At 49.0% G+C, this 18,005-nt stretch overlaps 2 protein-coding genes across 13 annotated transcripts in view; both read left to right on the top strand.

Annotated features, from left to right (window-relative positions):
* The window catches only part of LOC147247999 (microtubule-actin cross-linking factor 1-like), a 98,033-nt gene extending 95,439 nt beyond the window's left edge, over positions 1 to 2,594 (top strand). For 8 of the 10 annotated variants that reach the window (XM_086181182.1, XM_086181184.1, XM_086181181.1 and 5 more), the window contains 4 exons: positions 269 to 459; positions 630 to 743; positions 957 to 1,083; positions 2,047 to 2,594. In XM_086181182.1, coding sequence (XP_086037308.1) covers positions 269 to 459; positions 630 to 743; positions 957 to 1,083; positions 2,047 to 2,303 — 689 coding nt within the window. In that variant the 3' untranslated portion in view covers positions 2,304 to 2,594. The remainder of the gene's footprint in view (positions 1 to 268; positions 460 to 629; positions 744 to 956; positions 1,084 to 2,046) is intronic. The other 2 variants (XM_086181185.1, XM_086181187.1) reach the window with 1 other exon arrangement.
* Positions 2,595 to 2,751: 157 nt separating this feature from the next.
* On the top strand, positions 2,752 to 17,013 carry LOC147247998 (uncharacterized). 3 transcript variants are annotated; one of them, XM_086181198.1, is made up of 27 exons: positions 2,752 to 3,879; positions 4,196 to 4,307; positions 5,228 to 5,351; positions 5,816 to 6,209; positions 6,293 to 6,370; positions 6,459 to 6,554; positions 6,645 to 6,698; positions 10,552 to 10,605; positions 10,692 to 10,745; positions 10,826 to 10,879; positions 11,023 to 11,076; positions 11,157 to 11,210; positions 11,287 to 11,340; positions 11,670 to 11,723; positions 11,811 to 11,855; positions 11,936 to 11,989; positions 12,070 to 12,123; positions 12,211 to 12,264; positions 12,387 to 12,458; positions 12,538 to 12,573; positions 13,912 to 13,956; positions 14,042 to 14,074; positions 14,556 to 14,702; positions 15,035 to 15,211; positions 15,813 to 15,903; positions 16,426 to 16,503; positions 16,599 to 17,013. In XM_086181198.1, exons 2-27 carry the CDS (start codon positions 4,229 to 4,231, stop codon positions 16,799 to 16,801), a joined length of 2,292 nt encoding a protein of 763 aa, XP_086037324.1. In that variant the 5' UTR covers positions 2,752 to 3,879; positions 4,196 to 4,228; the 3' UTR covers positions 16,802 to 17,013. The 3 variants fall into 3 exon arrangements, with proteins under 3 accessions (XP_086037324.1, XP_086037323.1, XP_086037325.1); XM_086181197.1 differs by having other exon boundaries at positions 4,134 to 4,307; XM_086181199.1 differs by lacking the exons at positions 2,752 to 3,879; positions 4,196 to 4,307; positions 5,228 to 5,351 and having other exon boundaries at positions 5,839 to 5,912; positions 5,993 to 6,209.
* Positions 17,014 to 18,005: the final 992 nt, after the last annotated feature.

Here is an 18,005-nt window from a genome sequence, read left to right as displayed (position 1 = left end):
TGGTGTGAGGATGTTGGAAACACTGAGACTGTAAACGGACGTCCGACCAATCGCAGCGCTGCGTGTTTGGTTGGTGACCTCAGTCGTGCGGAGGAGATGTGAGGCTGCATGAGGTGTTGTGTTGTCACGCTTCATTTCATCCACCGTTGATCCGTTACTGTGGTTGGTTGAAGTCTGGGAGGGCCACTCACCATCATCAGCATGGTCACGCCGCACCACCCCAGACGTGTCACCGCCTCGAGTCTCACCGTGTTGCTGTGTTTCCCAGCTAAGGGCCGGACCAACATGGAGCTGCGGGAGAAGTTCATCCTGCCAGAGGGAACCACGCAGGTGATGGCCAGTTTCCGCTACAGAGGCCGGAGATCTCGTCCTTCGTCTCGAGGAGCGTCTCCCAACAGATCCACCTCCAGTCAGAGCTGCGCCATCCCCTCGCACCAGGCCGTGACCAGCACACCCAAGGTGAGAGGCTCCACGCTGCCGCGCCGCCACTCGCCTCATCATCATTTACTTCCCTCCCATTATTTCGCCTCGCACAATCATTTTACCATCTGTTGCTCTTCTTTTCTTCCGCCTCATGTAGTTTGATTTGTGAATCCATGCTTGTGTTTTGATTTGCCATTGTTCCCCAGACGTCCCAACACATTACCCGCAATTATGATAAGCCATGGCTTACCAACAGCAAACCCTCCACTCCTCCTCTTAAATCCTCCGACTCCTTTGGGAGCCCAGGTTCATCCTCAGAGGTCAGAGTTCATCCTCGTCTCATTCACCACCAGTTCTGTCAGCGTCCTCAGGGACTCACGTGACCGTTTCCTCTGCTATAAACGCATGTGTGGGTCTCGCCATAGACGTTAGCTGCTGCTAAAGTTTCTGCTCAAATTTCGTGTCAATCATGACGTTTGTCACACCAAGAGGTTCCAGCCTGTGGTCACCACTACCTGGTCTGTCTCCTCCAGAGCACTCCGGTTCAAGGCAGCAAGCTGCGTCTTCCCGGGTACCTGTCAGGTAAAGGCTTCCAGTCCAGCGAGGAGGGAACCCTGATCAGCGCCGCCGTGCTCAAGGCCCGAATGCAGACGGCTGGCGGTGAGTCGTTTGATTCTGGGTTACGGACTCGATGTTCTATAGACGTGCACCTGGATACCATTTACAATACAGGTCCTTACTTTAGTAGAAGCGGAAATAGCCTGGTGAAAAAGTACCCTGGTGAAGTACAACTTCCAAATCTGACTGTAGTAATTTGTGAAAGTAAAACTACACATTCTCCATGATGTTTGTGTATTCCAGACTTTTGACGTTTGATTGTGTCCTCCTGAAGCTGATGACTTTAGATTCGAAGGTGCATCGCCTTCATCAGGCTTCGTCCCGTCTTTAAAGAAACCAGGAACCGACGGGTTCTGGTACATGCGGTCGAGTAAAAGTACAAATTCCCCTAAAATGCTAATGCTTGAGTCAAGCGCAGATACTTTTCTACTGCAACCTCAATATGGTAGTACAAATATTTAAAAATGCTGCGATTCTCATAACAACCCACAGAATCACAGAGTCTAAATAAAGAATGTTAAAACTTAGCTTGATAAAATATCTGGGTTAGCTTAGTTAGCTGGGTTAGCTACAGTATGTTAGCTGGGTTAGCTTAGTTAGCTACAGTATGTTAGCTGGGTTAGTTTAGTTAGCTACAGTATGTTAGCTGGGTTAGCTACAGTATGTTATCTGGGTTAGCTTAGTTAGCTGGGTTAGCTACAGTATGTTAGCTGGGTTAGCTACAGTATGTTAGCTGGGTTAGCTTAGTTAGCTGGGTTAGCTACAGTATGTGAGCTGGGTTAGCTTAGTTAGCTACAGTATGTTAGCTGGGTTAGCTACAGTATGTTATCTGGGTTAGCTACAGTATGTTAGCTGGGTTAGCTACAGGATGTTAGCTCGAAGCATTTGGTGAAGTCCGGTGAGAATGGAGGGAACGACAGACGTGATCGGAGTGATTATTTGACCACATGTCTGACCCGACGACTCCTCCTCGTTAACGACATCGTCCTCACGCTGTTGTTCCAGACTCCAGGAGAAACTTAAGCCGACCAGGAAGTAAAGCTGGAAGTCGAGGCAGCAGTCGCCGAGGGAGCGACGCCTCTGACTTCGACATCTCAGACATCCAGTCGGTGTGCTCAGACGCATCGGAGACCGTCGGCGACTCGACCCGAGCAACACCGCGCTCTGCATCCCGCCAACATGGAGGGAAACCCTCAAAGATCCCTACCCCCCAGAGAAGAGCCACTCCCACTAGCAAACTGGCCAAGGGATCCAAGCGATAGTCAGTGGCCTTGATGACGAAGAGTTGCACCCCAAGCGGACACTGGAAATTAACTTAAAGACTGCGTCTGTGTTGAGTGTTATTTAAACTGTTGCAGAGATGTAAAATATTCTGTTGAGAGGCAATATGATTTAATATTATGTGCGGATGGAATGTTCATGGCCTTGTGTATTTGTTTTTAATGTATTTTGTTTTCTGTGAAAAATGTCCAACTGTTTTTACTGTATTTCATTTGACTGATGCTAAACCTGTGGAGGCTGGCGAGCGCTCGCCAGCCGCAGCATTGGAGGCTTCAGCAGCATTTCTGCACACCGACGAAGGGCCACATGCAGGACGGCACTCTGAGTTACTGAATGTACTTCCACTTATGTTTGCTGAGGTGTCCACGGAGCATTCTGGCGCCATCGGAGGCACTGCAACCATCTATCTAAGTGCTATGATATACTGCCAACATGCATTTAAAGGGCAATGCAATATTACTAGGACCCCACCCCCCACCCCCACGAGCACTGCAGAAACCTTTGAAAACACTGTTTAAGACAAGTAGCAGAAACCCTGTAGCCTGAAGCTTTCCAGTCCTGTGTGTGTCAGCAGCTGCAGTCCCTGTTTGTGCGCCAGCTCACAGCCGCGTGTGCTCGGACCCTGAAGAGGCGCCACTTCATGTGGACATTCTCTCTGCATCCATGTCAACGTGTGGTTCATTCGGTGGAGCTGAAATCGTCACTGTTACATGACTTTGTAATAAACCTGCTAGCAGAAAGCCACCACAGCCCCGCGCCCCGCCTCGTCTTTGTTGAGTCAGGTTCTTTGCTGATGGCGCGCTGATGGCAGGATGGAGCAGCGGCTGCACCTCCACCCTCCTGAACCTTGGCTTACTGTCAGAGGAGCTTATTGTAGTTGAGCTCAGGCGGTTGGAGGACTCAGACGTGCTTCTCCGTTCAAGGCCTCATCGTTTTTAAAAACATCATCAGTGATCAGCGGACTGCCGTTAGGAGGCATCGACCTTCTCCTGGTCCCCGCTGGAGGAGGGGTGGGTCAGCCGCGGTCTGAGGCCTGCACGGTGGTTCAGGCTGCTGACGCGGTCTCCTCTGGCTGGAATGTTTGCAGAGCGTCTGGTGTTTGGCTGTGACATACTACACCTGCGCTCCAGCAGTCCACTCCACCCGCGACCCTCTCAGCCCTGATAGAGAGTCTTTCTGCTAGACTCCGAGATCCAAAACACAAACAAACAAAACATGATAAGCAGGATTTCGAGGAGCCAGTAAAGTGAGGGATCTGAGCTCTCGCTGCTCCATCCTTAACCTCCACCTCCGAGGCTCCTCGCGCGCTCACCTGCGTTACCTTGGCGTGAGCGGACGTGTGACTGGCCTATGAGAGGAGGCAGATCCCCCGGGGACCAAAGGTGGAGCGGAGCACAGGGGTCAGAGGCTCCAGTGAGAGCCAGAGCTGCCAGTGTGAACGGTCGTCCTGCTCAGCTCAGTCAGGCCCAGCGATGCCTCTCTAGACGTCTCCTGCACACACCTTGAGCCGGACTCCGTCCTCGAGCTCGAGCCCCGGGACCTGCTCTTCAGGAATATGTGAGTTCATCATGTTTTACGTGTGTGAGTGACGGCGGGAGCAGAGAAGTCCCGGTGGTTGGCAGTTCAGCGGAAATGTGACAAACTTGCTGACTCCTGAAACATTTATGAACAAAACTACCAGGGGCTTATTAACTGTGTTACATTTCAGATGTCAGTGACCCTCTAGGAAAATCGTTCAGTTGTCATTTAATATCTGCAAATATTGGCCCTCCATCGATGCTGCAGTACATCTGAAACACTGTTTGTGACAGCGCGGTTTGGAGAACGTCTCTGATCAACGTGATCCATAATAACCGACGTGTCTGCACCGCAGGCACTTGTAGCCTCGGACTCTCAACGTTTGAAAATGCCAGCCAGCAGAGACTTGCTGCTGTTTGCAGCGCTCGCCTGCGTCGCGGGAGTCGCCCAAAGCCAAAGGACAGCAAGTAAGTTTGTTAATGTCGCCATGTGACAGTCAGCGTCCCTCCAAAGGTGTAAATATGAAGACTGAAACCTCACCAAGGGGGAAAAAGGCAAAGAAACAGACTGTTGTAATCTGATGGGTTTGCAGTTCAGTTGGTGAGGCAAAGACTGTGTGTGTGTGTGTGTGCGTGCGTGCGTGCGTGCGCGGGGGGGGGGGTAAGATAAAAGGTGTGGGTTTGTTCGTGGACGCGCAGCAGCGGTCCACGATGCCGCTGTTCTGAGCCGCCAGGTTGAACCTGTCGTTCCACATTATGACCAGCAGATGTCAGTGTCCCTCCACTGACCGCACCGTCCTGGTTCCTGCTGTCAATGCAGTGAGCGCTCACAGGTCAAGAGGTCAAACCTGAGTTCAGATGTGGACGTGAATCTTGGTAGCGCTGCAGTCAGAAAGAGTCAGGAATGGTGACCTTTGTCGCATCGTCAGCGAGGTGCTGCACCTTTGATGTGACGCTAGCACGCCACATGTGTGGCGCCCACATGCCTCCTTTTACTGTCTGCTGGTTTCAACTACAGACGTCAGGTGACTGGATGTTAGCACCTTGCCTTTTACCTCCTGTAACCTTTAGAAGCTCCTCGACTCCTTCACCAGCGTTCATATTCTCCCCTCTAAAAAGCAGCCATGCTGATGTCAGTCAGACAGCACAAAGCTCCAAGTGTTTGGAGGGTTGGAGCCGAATCTGGCAGTGAGGAGAATAAACAGCCGCCGCATGTCGATGGCTTCATCAATGATCTCATTGTACCTGTGGAGAGATGCAATCGTGATGAAACTGACAGAAGGGTTAAAGGTCATCCAGTGCCTGGGAAGCTGAATCAGTGTTGCGTCAACCTAAGCTTGGTGTGTGTGTGTGTGTGTGTGTGTGTGTGTGTGTGTGCGCGCTATGAGGTTTTGATCTCCTGGAGCAGTTCCGTGTGCCTGAGTCCAGGGGAGTGAGGCGAGTGGACGGCTCCACGCCGGAGACGGTGGCCTACCGCATCAACCCCTCCATCCAGCTACAGAAGCCCATGAGGTACTGTGTCTCAGAGGCCCTGATTCAAGACAGACACTGTGATAACTGCAGTAACTTGACCTCTGACCTCACCCCGAGATAATCTGACAGTTAACATTGTAATTTAAGGATATGATTAAAAAATACAAGTCTTGTTATAGATAGGACCACCGTGACTTGTGATGTCAAACGGTGAGAAACATGAGCGACCAGCAGGGCCGCTGAGGGCTTCCACCCACAGAGACATGTGACCAGTGGCATCACTGTTGGTTTAGTTCATGGGCGTTCAGGAACACGATGTGTCCTCATACTCCAACAGAAAGACTCCCAGTGATGTGGTGGAGGAAACCGCTCGTGTGGTTAAAGTTCGAGTAGTTCTGTTCCGAGTTATTCAAGTTCTTATGAAATCAAACCACGTGTTCCCACAAAAGCTCTTTGTTTGGGGAGGAACTCCCAGCCCTCTGAACCTCACTCCCGTGTCACAGTGACGTGTACCCAGATGGTCTTCCCTCCGACTACTCCATCATTGCAACATTCAAAGTGACCAAGGACACGGCCAAGAGATCCTGGAACCTGTGGCAGGTCAGCGACCCGGACGGACGAGAGCAAGTCGGCCTTCGTTTCCAGGGTGACACACACTCACTGGACTTCTTCTACACCAGTCCCCGCGGGACCCAGATGCTGAGGACCTTCCACGGTGTACACAAGCTGTTTGATGGAGAGTGGCACAAGCTGGCACTGAGCGTGAAGGGCAGCCAGGTGAAGCTGCTGGTAGACTGCGAGGAGGTGCGCGTGGAGTCCATCGATGAGCCGAGGCCGGTCATCCGCCGCGGCTCCACCTCCATCGTGAAGCGGGCTGTAGGAGATCGCGCCGTCTCTGTATGTTCACGGCACACATTTCTACGTTCAGATCATGCTGATTTAAGACGCGTCCTCTCACATGATCTCCCTCCTCGCTCCAGGTGGACCTTCAGCAGATGGAGGTGTCATGTGACCCAGAGCAGGCCCATTCAGAGGGCTGCTGCGAACTCTCCAGTGTGGTGAGTCAGCTCGCGATCACCAGGCGTTCACTCGTATCTCTGCTAGTCATGTCTGCCTGGTTTGTGACCCTCTCTCTCACATTCTCAGTGTGGAGGCTACGCAGAGATCGGCCTCACAGCTGGAAGAGCGTCTTGCAAATGCATGCACGGGCAACCTGGAATTCAGGGCCCTCCAGGGCCGAAGGTGAGCACACACACGCAGGGACAAGAGGCTGAACATCCTGATGAGACGAGCAGAGAAATGCTGATTTCTTTCTATGTCTTTCTTGCGCAGGGTCACAGAGGTCTTCCAGGGAAAGCCAGCGATCGAGGAAGGCAAGGAAACTGGGTAAATACGTGCAGAGCAGTCTGAGTAACATCACACGGGATGTATCCAGGCTGCAGCATGTCCTCCCTCATGCTGCACCGTAAAGAGTTAACCTGAGTGGCGGGTAAATGACATTGTAAAACTCGCGGTGTAGCTGTGGAAAATGGCAGTCGGAGCACAACTGAGACACGACAGGATGGAAACAGATCTGGAGCAGAAGCGCTTAGCGACAGTAAACACAGAGGCTCCTTTTATTGTTGACAGACTCATGTCAGCAGATTTAAGAGGGAGGCCGGACAAACACGAGCCAGCACGGATGTGATAATAAAAATGTTTTTGTTTTTATGAATCTAGAACTCAAGCTTAGAATATAGAATTTAACAAAGTTGGTTTGAAAGCAACTGAGCCAACTGAATAATGAATCCCACACACACAGGAAGGAGAGGTTGAGCAATACCTCTGCGTGTCCGTAATGAGCGCGCTCGTCTGCTGAATGTTGCACTTTGCTTTGCAAATGCTTGTATTCTTGTGGACGGGGCGAACAAGTCAACCACAGGAAGAGCAAATTTCAAAATTGGAAAAGTTTCAAAAGCAAAGTGTTCTGCTTGAGGAGCCGGAGACAGTGAACAAACACAGTCAGGTTTGATGATTCCAACCTTCAGTTCATGACTTGTTCATCTCTCTGATGCTCGTCAGCCACTGGCGCACAGAACCAGGACTTTAAATATCACTTGTAAGCGATGACCTGGTATTTAATGTGCCCTCTGCACTCAAGGAAATCCCCCACACTGCTGAGCAAACATACAGCATGAGGGCCCGCAGACCCACACAGCTCTATTCCAGAGCTCTTCACGCCGTGTACCCGCGTCCTGAGCTGCAGCTGTAGCTCATCTGGGAGTAAACATCTGTCTTGTGTAACTCCTTAGAGTTTTGACCTCCTGCTAGCTTGTGAATCACCGCGCCCCGACATGTTTATCCCTTCCCGTGCTCGCGTCTGATGAGGAGGGCATTTCCTGGCACAGATATGTGAACTGTCCGTCCCATGAGGTGGGTGGTCTTTTGCTGGTCCCGGCTATATGGTCTTAAATGTGGTCAAATTCATGGTCATGCCTCATACTTCCATATTTGAGGTTAACCTCTACCCAGCTGACTTTGCGTAAAACCAGAGCTAGGTGAGATGGTCAAATAAACCACCGCCACAAAGGCATCCTGGCTGTGTTTGTTGACCCAGTGAAACGCGTCCAACTGGAAAACACCGTCGCTTCTTCAACGCAGGAAGTCAGCGTCTCTGCAAACAGCGCTGGAGATGCATTTATGAGTGGCGTTCAGAGTAAATCCTGGAGAAAATGCCCGTGTGTGTTTTCCACAAACTGACTCACGTGTTTGGGTATCAGATGTTCACAGTTGTGCTTGATGTGAACACACAGACACAAACATATTTTTATACCTGGTATTTGAGGAATAGTCAAACCTTTTGATCCCTTCTTGCCCAGAGTCAGATGATGCTAACTTAGCTGAGCTCAAAGGCTAGCGAGACAGCTAGTCTGGCTCCTGTCTAAGGGACAAAATCAGCCCACCAGTCCCTCTGAGGCAGCTTCATGTACATTTTATTCTATGTTTTTTTGAATGGATTCAACAAAACGATGCGAACTCAATGTTTTCCCCACTTCCCCCTTTCCCGGCAAAGCTAACCATCTCCAGGCTTTGGAGTTTCAGATTTCCTCTCCAAGCATGTACAATCTAAGCAGGAATAGAACTCATTTAAACATTTCTACCTCTATTGTTTATGACATCTTGCCACAATAACTGCAACAGCAACGAGACTCCAGAGTGTTTAATTACAGAGCAAAAGTGACCACAGCTAAACTCTTCTCATCGTCCATGTGCCTTAAATTTTGTCCACTAAAACTGAGCAGAAGACACAAGAAGGACGACGAGGTCAGGAGTCTTAAAGAAAGTAAAGCACATTAACAGCCATCATCAGCCTGCAAGCTAACGAGCTGTGTGACCACCTGTTTGAGTCTTGTACATCAACGCAGCCGCGATATTGGCATACAGCGAGAAGTCAGCCTCAAGGAGGAAAGACCACCGAGAAGCCAGGTGTCATGTTCCAGACTTTGCTTCCAAATACTAGAACATAGTCATAAATGATTGCTGGACGCAATATTTTGTGTGTTCAAGGGGCCCAGAATTTTTTAGCTGCAACCCTGAACCTGTGATACAACATTACTTTTAGTTACTACTGTTAATTTGTGTCCCGTTCAGGGCCTGTTGTTGCGAATTGTAGTTATTTTCTTGTCCTCGACAGCACCGTGAAGTTTCCACGCTGCCGCTTGGTGTTTGTTCGTCAGTGGAAAGAGCAGCGAATCACCACATCTTACACTCTGTTTCTGAGACGAGTTCATTCACTCACAAATGAGAAACCCTTCATTGATCCCAGAGGGGACATTCAGCCGTGCTGCAGTTGCTCACAATCAAGAACAGAAATATAGCACATGTGAAATTATAGGGAAAATACAATATAATTCAAAAAATGTGTGTTATGCTACAAATGTTTCTCAGCACTTATTGTGTAATGAAAAATGATTCAGAGAAATGGGTTCTGTAAATATGCTGTGTGGAAAGAGTAGAAAGAAGAGAGTATGGACCCGACTCTATCAGTAGAAAGAAGAGTGTACGGACCCGACTCTATCAGTAGAAAGAAGAGTGTACGGACTCGACTCTATCAGTAGAAAGAAGAGTGTACGGACCCGACTCTATCAGTAGAAAGAAGAGTGTACGGACCCGACTCTATCAGTAGAAAGAAGAGTGTACGGACCCGACTCTATCAGTAGAAAGAAGAGTGTACGGACCCGACTCTATCAGTAGAAAGAAGAGTGTATGGACCCGACTCTATCAGTAGAAAGAAGAGAGTATGGACCCGACTCTATCAGTAGAAAGAAGAGTGTATGGACCCGACTCTATCAGTAGAAAGAAGAGTGTACGGACCCGACTCACGCAGTAGAAAGAAGAGTGTATGGACCCGACTCTATCAGTAGAAAGAAGAGTGTACGGACCCGACTCTATCAGTAGAAAGAAGAGTGTATGGACCCGACTCTATCAGTAGAAAGAAGAGTGTATGGACCCGACTCTATCAGTAGAAAGAAGAGTGTATGGACCCGACTCACGCAGTAGAAAGAAGAGTGTATGGACCCGACTCTATCAGTAGAAAGAAGAGTGTATGGACCCGACTCTATCAGTAGAAAGAAGAGTGTATGGACCCGACTCTATCAGTAGAAAGAAGAGTGTATGGACCCGACTCACGCAGTAGAAAGAAGAGTGTATGGACCCGACTCACGCAGTAGAAAGAAGAGTGTATGGACCCGACTCTATCAGTAGAAAGAAGAGTGTATGGACCCGACTCACGCAGTAGAAAGAAGAGTGTACGGACCCGACTCTATCAGTAGAAAGAAGAGTGTATGGACCCGACCCAACGGCTCTGTTACACTGAGAAGTTGAAAACTTTGATGGCCGCGAGCAGGAAGGACTTTCGGTGGTGAGACTCGGTCGGCATTCCACTTTTGAGGGTTGTCGGACCAGAGCCAGAGATCATTCAGAGAAGCGCGACCTTCACGCTGCGTTGGCCAGAGGTCAGACCAGAAGGATCCACGGGAGGAGGCACAGATTAGCATGTAGCATTCTGCTGTCTCCAGAGCAACAAAAAGCATGAAAATGACCCTGGTTACCACCACGACCCTCCCTGACGAAGCGCAAAGATGCAAACCTGTGCTAATCACACGGCGTTGTGGCGCCGCCCAAGACCTGCGTGATACCAGGCTGGACTCCCCTGGTGTGCCAATCTCTCGCTCGTGATTAAGTCCAACTTGTCTTGCAGGGCATCAGGGGGAACACAGGAGACTACGGCAACGTTGGTGAGCCGGGCCAGAAGGTAGGTTAGGACTTCCTATGCTCCCATCAGGCTCCTGCTGCAGTTTGGCTCACTTTCTAAACCTGTCAACTCACACTCATCCTCAGGGTGAAGAGGGAATCAAAGGCGAGAAAGGCATGCGAGGACTCTGGGGCCAAGTGGTAATGTTTCCCTCTCAGAGCATCGCTTCATTGAGCCTGACGTGTTGCAAATCTGCATTAACGAGCGGCTGTCTTAACAGGGAGAGAGAGGTCCCAAGGGGCTGAAGGGATTAAAGGGGGCAGCAGGCTTCAAGGTACGAGCGGCTGGGTTCAACTTTAACTGGCAAATGTGCCGCCGGATAATGGAGTCGCAGACGTTTCATTGGAGTTCTGTGCAGTTTGTTGTTGCTGTTCTTCAACTTTATAGCTAATTTTTACATTTTGCCTGAAATCCAAGGGAGTTCAAGGACAGCCTGGAGACCTGGGAGAGACAGGGAGGCCAGGAGAAGTTGTATGTTTCACACACAGTGGTGAGTTCTTTAGCAATGGTTATGTAATTAAAGGTTTCCTAACATTCTGGCCTCCTTGTAGGGTGCCAAAGGCGAAAGAGGATATGAAGGCATTCCTGGATTTCAAGGAGTTAAGGTATTTATCTGTCCTTCTTATTTATCTTCAAACATCTAAATATTATGATTTGCTGTAAATTCATTTTAATTTGCAGGGAGAAAAGGGGAGCACTGGTGTGACCGGGGATGCTGGGCCTCGGGGAAAACAGGTGCGTTTTGGGTTCCATAAAGATGCTCTTAATTCTTTGTCCACTACCTTTAATTCCCCTCATGTGTGCGAGGAAAAGATGTAAATCAAATTTAATGTGGTAAAACTCTGGAATCGAGCTATGGTTTGGGTTTATGTGCCGTCTCCATAAACAAGATGAGTTCATGTGGCTGGATTTTGGCTGGGATCTGACGGCAGCATGAGCTGGTGAGTCACTGGAAGAGGAGCTGCAGAGATAACCTCCTCTGGTGTATACGAGAGCGGTGATGCTTGCTGAGTGAAATGTGTCACATATGTAACACACATTTACACCAAACTGTGGTTTGACAGGGAATAGTAGGCGATCCTGGAGGGAGGGGAGCTCCCGGAGAGAAGGGGAAGCCTGTAAGTATCACTGGCGAAATTTAAATCATTTAAAGTCCAAGTGCAATCACGGCGGATGCCTTTTAATGTCTTAATTGTGATTACTAGGGGATCCAAGGACCCATGGGTCGAGCTGGCACCATCGGACCAAAGGTAACTCACCCGCAGCCTGATCACCCTCCTACACCCCCAAAATCCTGCGTCAGGTTCTAATAATGGCAGCTCTTCTCCAGGGCATTGTCGGGGATCCAGGGACGCCAGGCCGAGATGGTGACCCAGGAATAGAGGTAGGCTCTGCTGCCATGGAGATCTTTGTGATAGTTTTTCCAAGCCTTTGCATTAAGAGTCTTGTATCTTTTCCACACAGGCTTATCAAGGAGCACAAGGGCCCAGAGGAAGACTTGGACAAATTGGAGGAAAGGTAAAAGGCCAAAGGCCAAATTTTCAGTTTAGTTAATAAATGAAGCATAATTTAAGGTGAATTTCTGATGTTGTGTGTCTTTTACAGGGGGAAAAAGGCACCCTGGGGGCGGCAGGAGAAATGGGACCCCAAGGCAGAACTGTAAGTAAATTTTCAGGCGCTGGATGTAAGAAAAACATGTAAAGTACTTTGCCATCTTAAAGGAGAACGATAAAGCACAGAGCAGTCCCTTAGGTAGGGTTAATACATGTTTTATTCTTGAGGGCCCAAGAGGTTACAAGGGCTCTGCAGGGAAACCGGGAAGACCTGGATTTATCGGCCCACCAGGACTTACTGTAAGTGCTGCCATTTGTAAAAAATTCCAAATGGTGGTTTATTTTCTTGAAGGCCTTCAACCATGTCATCTCTTCACAGGGACACGTGGGTGTGCCTGGAAAACCAGGGTCCAAGGTAATGCATTCTCATTCATGTCCCATCAGAAACGGCTGTTTAATGGTGCGACCAGCCATGCCGGAGGTATCAGGCCAGTGAGGCTCACACTGCTGCTCAGCTTTAGGGCAGTTTGGTGGTCAGGTTTGATAAACCACCACGAGAAAGCAGAGCGAAGAGCCTAGCGGTCAGCGATCGGAGTGCTTTCTCTCCTGGGATACTTGGCGCTCTGTGTGCTTCTATCCTAATCTTTCCCGGAGGTCACAGCCGGTGTTTCACTCCCCCGTTTGTCCCACTGAGGGATATTTCTGCAGAAACTACTTTTGTATCTTGCTGTAAAGCAAACACTTCTGAGAAGGACAAGTAGACGCAGAAAACTGCCACTAGTTGTTTGAATTCATGTTTGATGCGTGTAAACATACTGCGTTAGGTCCTCACCTTCAGATGGTCCCGGTTCTGGAGCGATGAGGGTTGGCGCGCGTGCACGTGAAGAGGCTTTAACTGACAAACTGAACGGACACCAGTTAGACTGTGTCAGATACGCTACATACCACACATCGTCAGGCTTTGTCAGAGAAACACAAATGGATCAGCAGATGCTGAAAAACCTGCACTTCAAGTTAGGCTTCAAATTCGGGATTTGAGCCTGAACCTGGATAACTCTGACCAGTCGGCATCCTTTGAGGATGCATACGATGATGCTGCTGTAGCGTCAGTGACATCTCAACTGGGCAACAGCTCTTCCAGAAAGAAGAGCAGAGAACACCACTGAAGGCTCGTCCTCAAGGTGGCGTCACTCTTTGACCGCTTCAACTTCTACAGTCCATTGATCTGATTGGTTGATAGATGCTGACAGATCACCACTGACCCAATCACATGTGGAGAACTTTTAGAATGTGTTTGATGCACTTTGCACCTGTCAGATGGTTCTGTGACACAAACCTTCAGGTTACTGCACGAAGAACCTTGTTCGATACAAATAGAACATTCTTAGCGAATAACAAGGACCCGATGTTTTACAACAGAGGACAGCAGGACCGCTATCATGGAGTTCCACAAGAACTGAACAAAGCTAAACATGGAATCAGTGATGGATGTAAGAAGTCACTCAGAATCAAACTATGACGAACACATTGACTAACTGAAAGAAAACTCAACTTCAACCTTCAAACCTTTGAAGTTGTGAGTCCCGGCTAAAATGTCCTCACTTCGTGGTCAAAAGTCTACTCCGGTCCTCACAATGTAGCAAGGAAAGAACACACACACACACACACACACAGTGTCACTTTGATGGAGGTTCCTCGTCAACAAAATCAAAAATGTGTAAAATAATTTCAGTGTCTAATTTACCTTGCACAGGGTGACACCGGCATCCCGGGGATTCAGGGAGTTAAAGGTGCACAGGTAGGGCCTTGAGTGTTCCGTCATCTGCACTCTCCTCACACCCTCGCCAAGTCTCTCTTCCTGACAGGAATGTGTTCTTTTCAAGGGAGAAAAAGGAGTTAAGGGCCCAAAAGGACGGGTGAGCCGTTGTTTCTATTTTTGAAATGTGTGTTACTAACCACGTACGCCAACGACGCCGCTGTAACGGCCCGAAGCTGAGTTCATTTACTTGAGTGAGTTTTGATAAAAATGTCCAGTCGATGAGATTCAGACGGGTCCCACCCGAGCGTGTGTGTTTCCTAACCAATGACCGAGCCCCGACTGGCCTCTGCCAGAAGAGACACGCTTTCCTCGTAACTTCCTTTCATCTCGTCACGTTTGCGTCTCTTGTTCTCAGACGTGTCGCTGTCGCATTCCCATGTTTGAATTGTGTGTGCTCACCTTGAATATTACGCTTCTAGCATGTTTATTGTGCATTTTTACATTTTATTCTGTTTTTTCTTTTGTGTGTAGCTTCAGATTTGGTTCCGGTGCCGTGAACATGCTGACACTGTTGGTGATGTGGCTTGTGATGGTCACAGTACCTGATTCTGTGGGCTCTGATGATGTGATGATTACAGAGTGGCGACCGGGGTGAGCCGGGCCCTGAGGGAGGACGGGGGAAGCGCGGCCCAGCAGGAACCGCTGGACGCTCAGGTCCTGTCGGAGTCAAAGGAGTTCGCGGTGAAGGAGGACCAGATGGCTTTCAGGGTCCTCCAGGTCCACCTGTAAGTGATTTAAAGCAGACAGGCTCTGTACTGTAACTCGTCCTCATTCCATCTCAAGGCTACAGGATGTGAGCGTTTACTGGCTGGAACACACACACGGTGTTTGGGCACACGTTGGTGTGAAGACCACGTTCATCATTGATCACTAGTCAGGGCTTTCATTTAGCGTGGCTATGAATCCATAATGAGATTAGCTGAAGATTGTTGGCCTCACGTGTTGCCTGCATCTCCTCCGAGAGGCTTCTGCAGGCCCGGCCCTGTAAGATTCCATATTCCGAGTCCCAGCGTTGGGTCCCCTCCAGTGATGGATGTGGTAATGATTTGTTACGCAGGGCCCAACCCTCCCGGCTCAACATGTCATTGAGGTTTGTAAGAAAGTGGTCCTGGAGCAGATGTCCACCTTCGCCAACTCCGTGAAGAGGACGTGTGCTGCTGTGTGTCCTCTCTACGGGGACGTGCCCATGGGTGCTCCTGGTCCACCCGGACAGAAAGGCCCACCCGGACCTCCTGTGAGTTTGACATGTCTGCTTGATGAAGGTCAGTGTATCTCTGTTAGAAAAGTGCTGCTGGAGTCCAGCCTCCCACCACCCTCTGTCCCTGGCTAAGAAAAGAGCGCGCACGTTGCAAGGGTCTGGACTGGACTAAGAGAGCAGAAGTATTTGGCAGAAAAGCTTGGAATGAAAACATTCCGAGTTTCCACGTCTCCATGAGGACAAATAGGGAGTTGCAGTGTAGACACACAATGTGTGTGTTGAATGGTTATTGGAGAGTATGAAAGCTGTCCTTGGATTGGAAAGCCTTTTCCACATTATGGTACAGTGGTGAAGTGATTCATGTTCCACAGCATCTTTAATCACAGTGACCCGGACGCCGATAGAGGATCTGGATGCTGCGCAGGTATAAAAATGTTCCACTCTATGAGATTATGGATGCTGCGTCTCGTGTCGTGGGATTAAATTGATGCGAGAGACATAACAATGTTTTCCCACCAGAGTGCGAAGATGAAATATTTAGGTTCAGATTTGGGTTGGAGGAGCAGCAATGAAGAAATAGACAGAAATAGTTTACGCTGAAAACATCTGTCATTCTACTGCTTGATGATGTCGTCAGGGTGACCCTGGTCATGATGGCGCTGACGGAGAAGTGGGCCTCCCAGGATTCTACGGTGAAGCCGGGGACCTGGGCCGGCAGGGAGACGCAGGTGTGTAAACTTCTCTAACAAACTTTCTAACGAAAAACCCGCAAATGTACAATGTGTGGGCTGAAGACCTGGGCCTGTACCACACCAGGTGTTTCCGCCAAGAACTTAGACAGATTGCATTGTGGGAAGTGTGGTTTCCAGGACTTGTCAGCTGAACCAGCAGTCGTGAACTCATCTGTTAAATATCAAGTCAGACAAGCTGAAGTGTCAGACTCAGGTCTGATGGCGGCTCATACTTTCACAGTACAAGGTTTTATCGTGCGTCGAGTAAATGAGTGAGAGTTAAACCTGCACCTTCCTAACGGCCTGAGGCAATGATGTCACGCTGCATGACAACGAGCCACAGGGTGTGAGGAGCGTTTGTAAAGTGTTGTACACATTTATTTAACGATGGACCCAGAAGTCGATGTAGAGCTCCTTTTTTCTGGGAAGTCTGGCAGCTTTCTCTCCTGCTGAGACATGCGCGCACGTGTGTGTGTGTGTGTGTGTGTGTGTGTGTGTGTGTGTGTGTGTGTGATCCAGGTGACAGAGGAGAGAAAGGTGATAAAGGAGTCAAGGGTCATGGCCTATCTGGCTACACTGGCGACCAGGGACCACAGGGTAAGTTCCTCTCCTCAATCACAGCTGAGACCAAAGTCTCTACTCGACTTATTTGGAGAGTTTTATTTTCTATAAAATGATTTGCCTGCACCCAGGTCAGCGCGGACGTCCTGGCAGAGCCTTTAACGGCCAACCGGGGAAGCAGGGCGAGAGGGGACGCGTAGGCCAGCCTGGACTCAGGGGCCACTCGGGTCTCCGAGGACCCCCGGGTGTGTGCCTCACCTCTGGGTGTGCTCAGATCAACGCCACCAGTGGGACACCTCAGCCAGCTCCCCGGAGGTTGAGGAATCGTCCGTAGTGGGAAGGAGTCGACCGACAGGAGTCGCAGAGCTGAAGGAGCTGTTGTTCAGTTGTTGTTCATGTAAATACGTTTCACAGCTGAAACCTGAAGAGGCTCAGATTCTGAACTTCCTGCTTTTACCACCGACAACACCGAGCAGAGTGGTAATATATTTGTATAAAACACCATCGTTTTTGAGATTTTATTTAAGATGATTCCACAATCTGAGTTTTAAACATCTGTTCTTTATAATAAAAATTTAAAAAAATTCTATTAACCTTTGTAAAGAGAGCGATATTTTCTGAGAACGGTGTGTGGGAGCTGGTTGTCACCGGGGTGAGGTGTTTATTTCATGTCAATACTTTTTAGTGGGGAAAGAGACAAAGACGAAGCTCATTAAAGCTGCCAGCAGGACGAGTGCCCCCCCCCACAGACAAATGCTGGACTGGAGAGTAAATATCACTTTGTCCTCTGAGAGGCGCAAGAGAACACAAACGTACTCATACAGGACGCTGCTGTACATCATATGAAGACAGCGGGGCCATTTTGAAGTTTGTTGGCTCAAAGTTGGCGTTTCCAGGTGAAGTAAAGGTTGTTTTTTTTTAACAAGATTCACAAATGTTTTGGTAAAATGTAGATATTCATAACTTCCTTTTACACAAAAGGGAAGTGGACGTCTTTTACAAATTGTCAAACACGGGTCCACACAAGTATATACATGTACACAAATATACAGCACATGAGTATAATACTGAGTATATATTATATAGGTGTATATAGGTATAGATATATATATCGATCTTGTCCTCCTCTTATCCGGTTGGTCCGGGTCGCGGGGGCAGCAGCCTCAGCAAGGAAGCCCTGCCTGTCCTCTCAACCACGTCCACCAGCTCTCCTAGGGAACCCCGAGGCGTTCCTGGGCCAGCCGAGAGATATGATCCCTCCAGCGTGTCCTGGGTCGGCCTCGGGGCCTCCTCCCGGTTGGGCATGCCTGGAACACCCATAGACATATACAGTATATATATATACACTATAAAAACGCTGTGATTAAAATGTGTTTTATGCTTACAAGTTGTTAAACTACTTTCAGCTAGAGAAGCATTTCAGAGCCTCCGCCGAGGCCAAACGCTCCAAACACGCATCACTAAATCCTGCACATTAATAGATATTCTCACTATAAATATGCCTTTTTTTTCTTTTTTTTTAAATAAAGCTCCATGTA

The sequence above is a fragment of the Aulostomus chinensis genome, chromosome 16 (genome assembly GCF_037954235.1).
Source record: "Aulostomus chinensis isolate RoL2024-O1b breed Wild chromosome 16, RoL_Achi_v1.0, whole genome shotgun sequence".
NCBI classification, from domain to species: Eukaryota; Metazoa; Chordata; class Actinopteri; order Syngnathiformes; family Aulostomidae; genus Aulostomus; species Aulostomus chinensis.
Note: the sequence above shows the minus strand (reverse complement) of the source record. Positions and strands in the feature narration are given on the sequence as shown.

Coding starts and splice junctions, on each gene's coding strand:
- LOC147247998 (XM_086181198.1), top strand. CDS start 4,229: ATGCCAGCCAGCAGAGACTTGCTGCTGTTTGCAGCGCTCGCCTGCGTC. Junction 6,210..6,292: donor TAGGAGATCGCGCCGTCTCT/GTATGTTCACGG, acceptor TCCTCGCTCCAG/GTGGACCTTCAGCAGATGGA. Junction 11,211..11,286: donor CTGGATTTCAAGGAGTTAAG/GTATTTATCTGT, acceptor TTTAATTTGCAG/GGAGAAAAGGGGAGCACTGG.